Source organism: Chelonoidis abingdonii, chromosome 6 (assembly GCF_003597395.2).
Source record: "Chelonoidis abingdonii isolate Lonesome George chromosome 6, CheloAbing_2.0, whole genome shotgun sequence".
In the NCBI taxonomy this organism is placed as follows: Eukaryota; Metazoa; Chordata; order Testudines; family Testudinidae; genus Chelonoidis; species Chelonoidis abingdonii.
The window spans coordinates 1,880,908-1,894,264 of record NC_133774.1 but is presented as its reverse complement, the minus strand read 5'-3'; the positions used below and the strand labels follow the sequence as shown (position 1 = coordinate 1,894,264).

At 52.2% G+C, this 13,357-nt stretch overlaps 1 protein-coding gene across 1 annotated transcript in view; it reads right to left on the bottom strand.

The window, feature by feature from the left end:
* The window catches only part of CIMIP2B (ciliary microtubule inner protein 2B), a 21,634-nt gene extending 9,396 nt beyond the window's left edge, over positions 1-12,238 (bottom strand). The window contains exon 1 of the mRNA XM_032772963.2: positions 12,170-12,238. Coding sequence (XP_032628854.1) covers positions 12,170-12,238 — 69 coding nt within the window. The remainder of the gene's footprint in view (positions 1-12,169) is intronic.
* Positions 12,239-13,357: the final 1,119 nt, after the last annotated feature.

Below are 13,357 nucleotides of genomic sequence, written 5' to 3'. Positions count from 1 at the left end.
TGAGAGAGAGAGACAGGCCCTGCCCCAGCTGAGATCAGAGCCCCCTCGTGCTGGGCGCTGCACAGACACATGAGGAGACAGAGACAGGCCCTGCCCCAGCTGAGATCAGAGCCCCCTCATGCTGGGTGCTGCACAGACCCATAGCAAGAGAGCGAGAGACAGGCCTTACCCCAGCTGAGACTATGAGTTTTAGGGCGTGTCTAGATGGGAAAGGGGAATTGATCCCAGAGCTGTGTTAGGTGAAAACAGATCTTGAGAACAATATGTGAGAAACCTACCCACAAAGGGGGAGGGATAGTGTGACAAAGTGGGGGCTTTTCTTGGGTTTTCTGTGTTTTCCAGGGGGTTGCATGCAGAGGGAGTGGGACTCAATGTCCCCGGGTGTTACTGGTTTAACGAGGTGATGGGAGAGGGAGTTTGTTGTTACAGAGAATCCAGAGAGGGAACTTGGGACCCTGGCTGATAGCCTGGAGGATGGAGACCCCAGCGACTGGTGACCTGGTGCCCTGGAGATGCAGCTCAGGAGTCAGCCGGTTCTGGCCAGTGGGAGGACAGTGGGCTGCAGGGAGAGGACCCCAGTGACCTGACCAGAGGGGCTAGAGGAGAGGAGACCCAGGCCTTCCTGTTTATGATCTTATTTCCCTGGAGAAAAGACAACGGACAGAAGTGGGGGCTTGGGGCCAGGGATATCAGAGGCCCAGCTGGGAAGCAGAGGAGCTCTGGGCTGGAGAGGGGGAGCAGGCAGAGCCCACCTAGATGCAGGGGGACTAGGATGTGCTGGGCTGAGAGAGGCCAGGCCTGAGGCCCTGAGAGTTTCCTGTGCCGTGTTCAACTCTCAATAAACCCTCCTGTTTTATGCTGGCTGAGAGTCACTCCGGGCTAGAGAACAGGGGGCATCAACCCCTTTGGGGGAGAGGCCCTGGGGGTCCAGAGCGCGTGGACTCCCGGAGGGGGCCCACGGCAGAGACAGACGTGCTAAGGCTCAGAGAGGTGCGGCTCCAGGAGGTGGAGGAGCCTGACCCCGAGAGAGAGTGGACCCCCGAGAAGGGCTGTCTTGCTGAAGGGGGCACCCCCCCTCCACGGACCACATGGGGCCACGAGTGGGCACAATCTGTGAGTCTGTGACAGATAGCTCTGTGGTTTGAGCATTGGCCTGCTAAACCCAAGGTTGTGAGTTCAATCCTTGAGGGGACCATTTAGAGAGCTGGGGTAAAAATCTGTCTGGGGATCGCTCCTGCGTTGAGTTGGGGGTGGGACTAGATACCTCCTGATGTCCCATCCAGCCTTGATGTTCTGTTATCCTATGAAAGGACCTGAAGTGCATGGAGAGGGTGTCTGAATGTCTGGTGACAGGATACTGGTCAGAGGCACCTCCTGGGCAAGTAAGGGTCCCTAGGCAAACAAACCCCACTTGAGGATAAACGTGCTGAAGCGAGGTCTGGCCACAGGAACAGTGAATCGAGCGCTTCCCGCTGAAGAGAAGCAATGAGCAGAAGTGGAGCTGGATGTGCAGCCATGGAGAGGTAAAGCTGGCTCTTCTCTGAGGTGACACAATAGCCTGGGGAGTGACCTCCTTTGTTCTTGTTAACAATGCATTTGGTACGAGGTGCACAGAGTAGCATGTACAAGCTCCCAAAGGCTAGTGAGGTGTTAACCTATCGTTTGTTGTAAGTCTTTGGTAACGTTCTGCATTATTCATGCTCCTGGTACAATTTTGGGATTTTCCCTTATAAAGTTCTAAACATTTGAAATGATCCCTGTTCTCTTGGTTTGCCATGGCCTCTCCTCACAGTCAGCCTCGCCTCGCCGGGTCACCATGGTAGCGTAACTCATTTCGGAAGTTAAACTGCCTGCGGGCACTTTTAGTGCACGGTGTGAATGTCCACATGGAGAATTAGTGCAGAGCCAGTAGTGCGCTTTCAGTTCCCCCGCTGGCTCAGTGCACACTAGCTTCCCTGTGGAGACAAGCCCCTGGATTCACCTCTTCCACTGACTGGAGGTAACGAGTCCATCCCCTGTTTGCAGAGCAAGCCCACACGCTCCAGCCCAGCGGTTCTCACAAGAAAATCTTTGGTGGCCTCAGAGTGCGGCCATCAACTCTCACTGGCAGCCGCTCGGACAATTTTTCCTAAAATACTCAATTAACTTTCGAAAAAACAAATGAATAGGCACATAGCCAAGTCCAGATCGTTGTATTTCTCTATGTAGGGTTTTCACAGACTCAGTAATAGAAGTAACATGCAGTTGTCTCTGTTCGTTACTGGACTACACAGAATAGAAACAAGTAAGCCGCTTTGCATGTTCTTGTCACTTTTTGTTGTTGTTCCTTTTGGTTGCTTTTTTTTTTTTTTAAGACTTGCTAGCTTGTAAGTCTGTGTCTGTGAAAAGCGATATTGTATGTTTGTTAATATCACTTTTTACAGCAGCAGACTGTTAGCTAGTTGGGAGGCTCTGGAAAGTGATATTAACAAGCATACAAATATCGCTTTTCACAACAGACTCACTCAGCCCTAGCAAACTGGGGGGACAAATTAAGCCCTGGATGGAGAGGTGGGTAGGGAGGCAACTTGGGGCCAGGGGCTAAGGGGGGGTGGGGTGAATCCAGGAACAGCAGCACAGCCGGGGACCAGGGCTGGAGGACACAGTGGGGGCTAGGGGTATCCTGGCGGGGGGGTGAGCTTGGGGCCAGCAGTCACTGCCGCATGGCTGGAGGCCAAGGCTGGATTGCATGGCCCTATGGGTGGAGTTTGAAACCCTGCCACTGGGGGCTAGAGCCCAGGGCCAGAGGAGATGTTGGGGCAGGGGTTGAGCCTTGGGGCCAAGGTCAGGGGTCAAAACCCATGGGCAGGGGATGGAATCTGCTGCCACACAGCTGCAGCCTGCCACCTGCCATCTCAGGTCTGAAGCCCAAGCCCCACCACCTACCTGCCTGCTCCTCCAACATTTGTGGCTCCAGAGGGGAATGGGGAACAGGGCCCAACCCCTGCTAGCGGCCCTGGGGGAGGGACCACTGCTTTCCCCCACCTCCATCAACACCCAGGAGGCTGTGACTGCACGAAAAGTGCAGTGGCTGCAGTTCAGAAACACTGCTCTAGCCTCGCAGTGAGGCAAGCAATAGCTCCTGTCTCTGTTTACAGGTGAGTTACCTGCCAGCAAACAGATATAAGCAGGGTCTGAATGAATTCTTCCCTGACAGCTAACTGGAAGGGGGAGACACTTCCAGAGCAAACTGATTTACATGAACACCTACTCTGCTTAGATATCCAGCAGATAGAGTGGGGCTGCTCAGAATAATCAACTTTGGCTGGTGTTGGGTTACAAGTCACTTTGGTGCTGAGTTCAGGGATGGTGGGGTGCTGTTGCCAATGTTGTTGGCATTGTTGTGTGGGTGCAGGGGGCAGGGCTGTGCTTGACTTGTCCCAAATGAGGGGATCACCCTCAGCTGAAAGGACCTCATTAAGCCAGGAGCTTGAATGCCAGAGCCCTGTGAAAGTAAGAAAGCTGGGGATAGATGATGTAGTCAGCAGATGTAGATTGTCCCTCAAGCGTTTTCCCTAGTGTGGCTTAACTTGTTTCTTCTGGTGTTCAAAGGAAGAATTAAACAGGTTTCATTAAGAGTCTCTTTGTTATGTTAAATGCCCCATCAGAGCTGAAATCAGATGTGGTAGGACCAGGGCTGGATTACCCAACTGGCAGACTAAGCATGTGTTTAGGGCATCAGCGAAGCAGGGAGCACCAAAAAAAGAGAGAGATTTTTTAATGAAAAAATTTGCTATTTGATATTCATTCTTTGTCGAGACAGCTTCGATGAACTGATCCAGAATTTTGCAATCAAAAAAATCTAGAAAGAAGCTATTTTAATTTCAGCAAACATGTAAGTTTTGTGTCATTTCAAAAAATAAAATTTTATTTTACGGTATAGTCTTGTTTTTATTTTGAATTACATATGGGGGGGGGGGGCATGATAATCTTTTCAGACTTTAGGGCCTCTAAAGGTCTTAATCCAGCCCTGGGTAGGCCTGGGTTCCTGCCCAGCCTGCAAAGAGACGGCTGTGCAGTGACCATAGCAGAGAGGCAGGTGGCAGCAGAAGGTAACTGACAGTCAGCTGGTGACGGAGCGGCTGGTGCAGTGGAGAGGTGCTACAAGAGGCCGGTAGGGTGGCGGGTGGAGAGGGGTGGCAAGCGAGTGCCCAAGCAGCGGAGCGAGTAAGGTGCTGCCTTACCCCACTCAGGGGGAGGTGAACTCTGCAGCTGCGCCTCTGGGTCTGCACTGACCAGTGACAGTGACTGCGAGTGGGGTGCAGAGAAGGGCCGGGCCAGGCTCATTAAAGGGACTTTTGGGTTGCTGCAGTTAAGCCCCGAGGGGAAAAGGGCACTGCCCGACTTACGTGGGGTGGGTCTTTTGCTCGTGGTTTAGGTTTATGAACCCTGTGTGTGGCGGTTTCCCAAATTAACGCCATTACTTCCCTCCTTTTATTACAAGTGTCTTTTCTACACTCGGACCCTGTGCTTGCGAGGGGAAGTTTGGCCTCTCAGAGGCGCCCAGGGGTGGGTGTAATTGTCCCAGGTCACGAGGTGGGGGCTCGAGCCGGTTCTGTGTTGGATCAATGGAAAGGAACCTCTAGGTAGTGAACCCGGCCCTGGTTGCAGAAGGGTTCCACAGAGATGCGGTAGCTTTGTGTGCGATGATACTTGGGGAAACTGGGTGTCACCTTGCAGCTGTCAGTTGTTGTACTGGACACACAGCTGCAATATGGGACACTCATGGAAGGGCCCCTGGGCTCTAGCAGTGCCTTGTCTGTGGTTTGCCAGGCTGGCAAAGGATAGGCCTGGCTGCAATTAGTGCGAAGAGAAAGAGGAGCAAATCTAAAGCATTTGGATTCTCCCTTTCCATCAGGAGCAACTGGGCTCTCGTATCACCCCAGCAGCACTGGAGCAGGCTCGCACTACGCCATCCAGGACTGGGCAAACAGTGCAAGTTCAGGAGAGCCCCAGCTGCGGGCTGGGAGTGAGCAGCCAGGGGAACCGGGCCTGTTAAGTGAAGTGGTTAACCATGACATTAGACTGGTGCAGGCATTTAAGTGAAGAGACCTCCCCCAGCTGCTGAATGCAAAGCCCAGAATCTGCCCCCATCTCCACAGGGATGTGGTGCGTCTGCCACAGGTGTAACTCACCTACTGTATCCTGCAGCATTTGACTTAGTGCTGAGTGTAGTGGATACTCTGTGTCTTTGCACAGGTGCAGAGTGCAGGGCAACTTAGCCCGATGGCCCCAGGAACATCCAGGACAGGATGTGACAATCCCTGGCCATGCCAGGTAGCTATTTCTGACTGTAGTGTACAGGAAGTTTTCATTGTGGGCAACCTGCCTGGCAGGTCACCCTTTGAGAGCTGAATCAGCCAGAGCACAAGCGGGAGAAGGTGAGAAATACAGGCGAGGGCATGGCTGATGGATGTAGGACCAAGAATTGTGCTTGCTGAAGGCTGGGTCCCAGTCTAGCCTGGATACAGGCTCTAGATTCCTGTTTCACCCGCAGCTGAGGTGGACTCAGTGAGCTGTTAACCCCGGGGCTGCCCTGTGGCTAGCTGGAGCTCCCCAGGTGCGGGGGGTTTGCTGATGGGGTTGTGAAGAGACAGAGCTGCTACTGGGTGACACGCTACGGCCTCGCCATAAGGCTGTGAAATGATCCCCACAAGCAGATCAGAGGCCGGGGAAGCGGTTCTCAGGTGTGTACTGAAGTGCACAATCATGCTGACCCCTCAGATTTGAATGTAGGGAACAGACACAAAGCAGGAGAGGCTGTGTAGGGAGCCTTTCTTTAAAACTTACCCACACTATTCCCCGTGCTTCTGCCAGCCTTTCAGACTCTTACCTTGTTTTCTGAGGGGATTCAATGTTTGTTTTCCCAAGAAGGCGGCCGGTGCTCTCTCCTGGACGGTGATGGGGAGCGATTACCATCCAAGAGCTCTGAGGTTTAACTCGGTCTGGCCAGAAAGCCTTCCCCATGGCTCTGGCCTGTGCTTGTGCGGAGAGCCAGGCGGCCGGCGGGAGTGAGTGATTTAGGGTGACTTGACATGGCCTCTGCGTTCCCTGCGCCTTTTACAGATGCTCTCTTAGCCCATCATAACTAAACCAAACCCTTGAATTCCTGACCCACCCAGCCACGTGTGGCCATAGGACCGACTTCTTCTGGGTGCTCGCCCCCCCTCTGCGCCCGGCCCCACCCTGCCCCCATTCCAACCCCTTCCCCAAAGTCCCCGCCCCAACTCTGCCCCTATTCGACTCCTTCCCCAAATCCCCATCCCAGCCCCGCCTCTTCCCTGAGCACATCACGTTCCCGCTCCTCCTGGAGCTTCCTACAGCTGTTTGGCGGTGGCAGCGGCAAGCGCTGGGAGGAGCGGGGGCACGGGAGGAGGTGGGGGCGGAGGTGAGATGGGGAGGGGAGCTTGGCTGCCTGTGGGTGCAGAGAACCCACTAATTTTTCCCCATGGGTGCTCCAGCCCCAGAGCACCCCTGGAGCCAGCACCTAAGTGTGTGGCCAGCCCAGCCCAGACAAACACTTAAGGGACCCCCTGCGCTTTAAATATTCACATGAGCTATGTAAATGAGAGGGTCACTTTGTGTGACACGACTCATTAGCTGGTTCTTCCCAGCCCCGAGGGGCCAGCAGCGTAGATCACTCTGCTGATAAACACATGGCCGGCAATGGGAGCGGAGCAGCTCCAATGGAAACAAGCCTACAGACTGCTGAGCCCCTAGTCCTGATCCACAGCCAGTCCCCCACTAGTCCAGTCTGTTCAGGACCCGGGGATGTCACTGGCCTGGCAAGCTGCACGCACAGGGACGGCTCCCCAGGCAGTGCTGCTGCTGCTCCCCAATCCCAACCTGCAGCATCCTCCATTAGCTTAGTCCTGAGTCCGCCAAGCAGCTTAGTCCCTGCCACTGCCCCACACCCTGGGTAGCACCCCCTGCTCTGCCATTGCACGCGATCCGCCTGTTGGTGGGGATCTCTTAGCCGAACTGTTCAGCGTCTGGGTGTCCGACCTGGCCTCTGGGGGGCAGCACAGCACCCTGCAGCAGGCGCTCCCTGGGAGCTCTGCACAGGGGCGAGTCTCGGGGTGCTTTGTTAGGGCATAGCTGTAGTTTGGAAAGTTGAAGCCCAGCCTGGACAGCTGCTAGGCTCTGGCCCCGAGCTTGGCCCCTGGTGCACCTGAGAGCACAGAACCAAATGCTGTGTGGCCCAGCAGCTTCAGGGTACGAGCCGAAACCACCAGCACCCCGCAAATAGCTCACCAGGCAACAGTGCCCTGAGCTTTGCCTGGGGCGAGGCTCCAGCCAGGAGGGTGTAGCCAGATGTCAGACAGGCTTTCTGGGCGATGGCCCCACTCCCACCCTCTTGAGATTATACCCAGCGTGCACGGGTACCCAGCAGCAGCCAGCCCCAGGGGCAGCCTGGGGCTCCGGGCAATGAAAAGACGGACACCCACTGGGTGACAGAGCCCAGGCATTGCACAGTGCGTGGGCAGTGCCGGGTGCCCTTGACTCATTGCGCCGCTGGGCTCTGCAGTAACTGACTCCCCCAGTTATTTCTCAGAGGTAACCCCAGCTCCAGGTAACCCAGCCTAGGACCACGTTGAAGCAAAGATAACCCACATCACTGGGAGTGTTGCCATTGCTTATCGTATGAGCCCATCATGTGGGATTGCACAAGGAGGAACAGAGCAGGGTGTGCTCGGAAATGGCTGCGAGTTCCTTTTCAGCTGCTTAAGAGGAAGGGTGTGCTGTCTGCCGGGTGCTAAAATACGGGATGTGGACCTGAGGCTGAAAAGGATCCTAACAGGGGTGGGAAAGAATCCATTGATTGTCCTTCATGTGGGAACGAATGATACGGCTAGATTCTCGCTGGAACATATCAAGGGAGACTATGCCAGACTGGGGAAGACGCTTAAGGAAATAGAGGCTCAGGTGATCTTCAGTGGGATTCTGCCGGTTCCTAGAGAAGGGCAACAAAGGTGTGACAAGATTATTGCAATCAACAGATGGCTCAGGCAGTGGTGCTATAAGGAAGGCTTTGGGATGTATGGCCACTGGGAAGCATTTATGGACAGAAGACTGTTCTCTCGGGATGGACTTCACCTGAGTAAGGAGGGAAAAAGACTTCTAGGATGGAGGCTTGCCCAATTGATTAAGAGAGCTTTAAACTAGGAATCTAGGGGAGATGGTTGGGAGATGTCCAGGTGATCTCCACACCGGAATTTAACCTTGAGAGGGAAGAAAACAAAGTAAGAGGGGATACAGCCATGGACCGAAGAATTGACATAAGGAGAAGGTAGTGTAGATACCAGTCTAACAGGTAGCCTGGTGGTAGAATGTCTGTGCCTAACTGGGTAAAGAATGTAGTGAAGCCAAACGGCAAAAATTAAGATCTGTACCATGTGAGGAGCCTAGAGAGCAAAATGGAGGAACTAGAGCTACGGTGCAGGAAAGGAACGGATATATAGGGCTAACAGAAACATGGTGAATAGTAGTCATGACGTGAGTAACAGGTATTGAAGGCTATGTCTGTTTAAGAAGACAGAAATAAAGGCAAAGGTGGTGGAGTAGCATTGTTACAGTGATGAGTAACTGTAAAGAAATAAGAAGTGAATGGAATGGATAAGACGAGTCTGTTCGGGCAAAAATCACACTGGAAGAAAGCTACTAGAGCCTCTCCTGAGACAATGCTTGGGGTGTGATACAGACCGCTGGGATCTGATTTGGATATGGATAGAGACCTTTTAATTGTTTAAATGAAGTAAAAACTAAGGGGAAATGTGTGATCAATGGGAGATTTCAACTTCCCAGATATAGACTGGAGGACAAGTGCTTGCAAGATAATAGGGCTCAGATTTTTCTGGATGTGATAGCGGATGGATTTCTTTACCAAGTAGTTGAAGAACCAACAAAGAAGGGATGCATTTTAGATGTGGTTTGGTGAGTAGTGAGGACCACTGGAAGAAATGGTTGTAGGAGACAACCTGGTTCGAGTGCTCATGAGCTAATTCAGTTCAAACTAGATGGAAGGATAAACAAAATAGATCTGGGACTAGGGTTTTTTGACTTCAAAGGGCTAACTTTAAAGAGTTAAGGAAATTATTAGGGAAGTGGATGGTCTGAAGAACTTGTTGATCTAAATGCGGAGGAGGCCTGGAATACTTTAAGTCGAAGCTGCAGAAACTATCAGAAGCCTGCATCCCAGAAAGGGGGAAAAAAACCATAGACAGGAGTGTGAGCCAAGCTGGATGAGCAAGCATCTCAAGAGAGGTGATTAAGAAAAAGCAGAAAGCCGACAAGAGTGGAAAGATGGGCGGGATTAGCAAGGAAAGCTACCTTAGTGAGGTCAGAACATGTAGGGATAAAGTGAGGAAGGCTAAAAGCCATGTAGAGTTGGACCTTGCAAAGGAATTAAAACAAATAGTAAAAGGTTCTATGCCATATAAATAAGAAGAAAACAAAGAAAGAAGAGTGGACCACTAAACACTGAGGATGGATGGAGGTTAAGGATAATCTAGGCATGGCCAATATCTAAATAAATACTTGCCTCAGTCTTTAATGAGGAGCTTAGGATATATGGAAGGATGACAAATGGGAATGAGGATATGGAGGTAGATTACCACATCGGAGTAGAAGCCAAACTTGAACAGCTGAATGGGACAAAATCAGAGGGCCCGATAATCTTCATCCAAGAATATAAAGAACTGGCACAATGAAATGCAAAAGCCCATTAGCAAATTTTTATGAGTGGTAAACTCGTTGTACTGTACGACTGGAAAATTGCTAACATAGTTCCAGTCTTTAAGAAAGGGAAAAAAAAGGATCCGAGTAACTATAGCCTGTTAGTTTGACATCTGTAGTATTGTAAGGTCTTGGAAAAAATTTGAAGGAGAAAGTAGTTAAGGACATTGGGTTAATGTAATTGCGGACAAATTACAACATGGTTTACTAAAGGTAGATAGCATGCCAACACCTGATCTCCTTCTTTGAGAAGGTGACAGATTTTTTTAGCAAAGGAAATGCAGTAGATCTAATTTACCTCGATTTCAGTAAGGCATTTGACACGGTTCCGCATGGGGAACTGTTAGTTAAATTGGAAAGATGGGGGATGAATATGAAAATTGAAGGTGATAAGGAACTGGTTAAAGGGGACTCCAGCGGGTCGTACTGAAGGGTGAACTGTCAAAGGGCTGGAAGGAGGTTACTAGTGGAGTTCCTCAAGGATCAGTTTTGGACCAACTCTTATTTAACCTTTTTAATACTGACCGCATCATGGCACAAAGGCAGTGAATCTGCTAAAAAGTTTGTGGATAGATGAAGAAGTAGAAGAAAATAGAACACCAAAGTCGGGGGGTTATTCGCTAACACAAAACAAATCAATAAATACGAGAGGACCACCGGGGACACCAAGCTGCGGGTATTGCTAACACAGAGAGGACCGGGATACCTACAGGAAGATCTGGATGAGCTTGTTAAACTGGGAGTAATAGTATAGGATGAAATATAATAGTGAAAAGTGCAAGTCCTGCACTTAGGGATTAATAACAAGGATTTTAGTTATAAATTGGGAGCACATCATTGGACTAACAGAGGAGGACTGAGGACTCGGAGTATTGGTTGATCACAGGCATGACTATGAGCCGCCAACATGATATGGCCGTTAAAAAGCAAATGTGGTTTTAGGATGCATCAGGCGAGGGTATTTCCAGCAAAGATAAGGAGATGTTAGTACTGTTATACAAGGCACTGGTGAGACCTCACTTGGAATACTGTGTGCAGTTTCTGGTCTCCCATGTTTAAGAAGGATGAATTCAACTGGAACAGTTCAGAACGGGCTTACTAGGATGATCCGAGGAATGGAAACCTGTCTTATGGAAGTAGACTCAAAGAGCTGGGCTTGTAGTCTAACCAAAAGAAGGTTTGAGGGGGGATATGCTTGCTCTTTATGAGGGGGATTACTATTAGGGGAGGGGGGATATTATTTACAGCTACTAACCATGTAGACACAAGAACAAATGGGTATAAACTGGACACCAGGAAGGTTGACTTGAAATTAGAAAGAAGGTTTCGAACTTAGAGGTGAAGTTCTGGAACAGCCTTCAAGGGAGTAGTGGGGAAAAACATATGGCTTTAAGACTAGCTTATAAGTTTATGGAAGAGGATGGTATGATGGGATAAGCTTAATTTTTGCAATTGATCTTTTGATTATCAGAACAGGTAAGTATGCCCATGGTCTGTGATGGGATGTTGGATGGGATTGGAATCTGATTACTACAGGAGAATCTTTCCTTGGTCGTGGCTGGTGAGTCTTGCCCACTGCTCAGGGTTTAGCTGATCGCCTATTGGATTCAGGAAGGACTTTCCTCCCCATGGGGAGATTGGCAGCGGCCTGGCAGGTTTGTTGCCTTTCCTCTCCTTCCTCTGCAGCATGGGGCACGGGTCACTTGCTGGAGGATTCTCTGCACCTTGAGGTCTTCAAACCACAATTTGAGGACTTCAATAACTCAGACATAGGTCAGGGGTTTGTTACGGGAGTGGGTGGGTGAGATTCTGTTGCCTGCTTTGTGCAGGAGGTCAGACTAGATGATCATATTGGTCCCTTCTGACCTATGAGTCTATGAAGGGTGCCCTTGAGGGGCAGGCCGCAGATGGGGCTCAGGAGATCTGGGCTCGACCGCCTGGGTGCGCTGTCTCAGTGGGGAACACTACCCTTCGCCTGCCATGTCCTTTCTTCGCCTCCGTTTGCCAGGCTCGGTGCTGTGCCCTGCCCTTTGGAGGAGCCCGCCAGTGGGCCAGACCCCCACGGGGCCACGCCCTGCCATGTGCCTGAGCCTTGAGCTCCGCCCCGCCAGGCGGATCCCTGCTCAGAGTTCTGCTCCCCCAGAGAGCTTTAGCCCCACCCAGCAGCCTTCTGAGTCAGGTTTTATTCCCCAGCGGGTACCCAGCACGGGCCAGGCCATAGGGCAGTACAGAGAAGCCAGGCCAGGACTCCTCTGAGCCATGCTGCTGTGGGAACCATGTTGGCTCCTCTTCGCTGTCTCCGTCCCTTGGGCTAGTCCCAGACAAGAGACCAGCCGTGGCCCCAGGCAGTCCCTATCACAGCCCCTCTCCTGTGGCACCACCACTCTCAGCTCACCTGCTGGGAGCCTCCCTTGATACTGTCCATTGGTCCCTCCATTTCCATGGTCTCTGAGGGGTCTTCCATGGTTTGGGCCAACCCCCCAATGTCTCCTGTTTTGCCCCAGGGGCAGCACTGAACCCTTCTGCCCCCACCGGCTCGCAAGACTCCGTGATAGGGACAGACGCACGGACTGTAATATTTTTGTGAACTGACAGTTCCCACTTCCCTGGCAGGGTGTGAGCACTCTGGGCCGTCCTCCACTCACTGCACGGGCTGCCCTAGAATAGCGGGCCAAGGTCAAGGTCTCCGTGCTGCTCAGTGGCCTGGGTTCCAGCTGAAAGCTCTGGGGTGCAGAGCGCGGCTCACAGCTGAGCTCCACAGGCACCAGGGTAAAGCTCGTCTGCGCAGAGTGGGTCAGTCCCAGGATGTGGAACAAGCACCCACAGGAACCAAGGGCCACCACAGACATCACCACCTTCCACTGCACGTGCCAGGTTCACTTCTTGCTCTGGCCTGCTCTGTAAACACATAGCAAAACCCCAAACCACCCCCATGCACACACTTCTCCCCAGGGCAGAGGCTGAGCGGCAGAACAAACCACACATGGCGGATGTTTAACGCCCTCCTGGAAGGCGCTCAGCTACTTCAGTGACCAGGGTAGGGTAAGGCCCTGTCTCAGACAGAATGTGCATGCGGTGCCGAGCACAATGGGGCCCTGAACTCAGTGGGGCCTCAGGTGCTGCTCGTTGTTCAAAGGAGATCTGTGTGATGAGGGAATATTGTGCTGCTCACTCGCGTCCTTCCCCCAACCCCACCAGGCTCGCTCCAGACTCCACTTCCATGGACATATCAGCACCCCCCTTCCCCCTGTCTGTACCGTGCTTGTGGAGGGGCCATGCCCGTGGTGACAGCACTTCAGGGCCCGGGTTAGGATGAGAAGGCAGTTTTAGCTGCACAGCCTTATCTGCTGAGTGCTGCCAGACCAGGAAGCTGCTGGACACTGGGGTCAGTGTACCAAGGCAAAGCATTTCAGGAAGGTGCGAACGAGACCCAGAGAGAACATATCCACCGCCCAAAGCCGAGCCCTCTGAGCTGGAGGCATAGGAGCCTGAGGTGTCCCACCGCCATCCCCCTCCTCACACCTGTACTCTCTCATCTCCGAGGTGACAGCCTGGGCCCTGCTGTAGAAGAGATTGTGGGGGT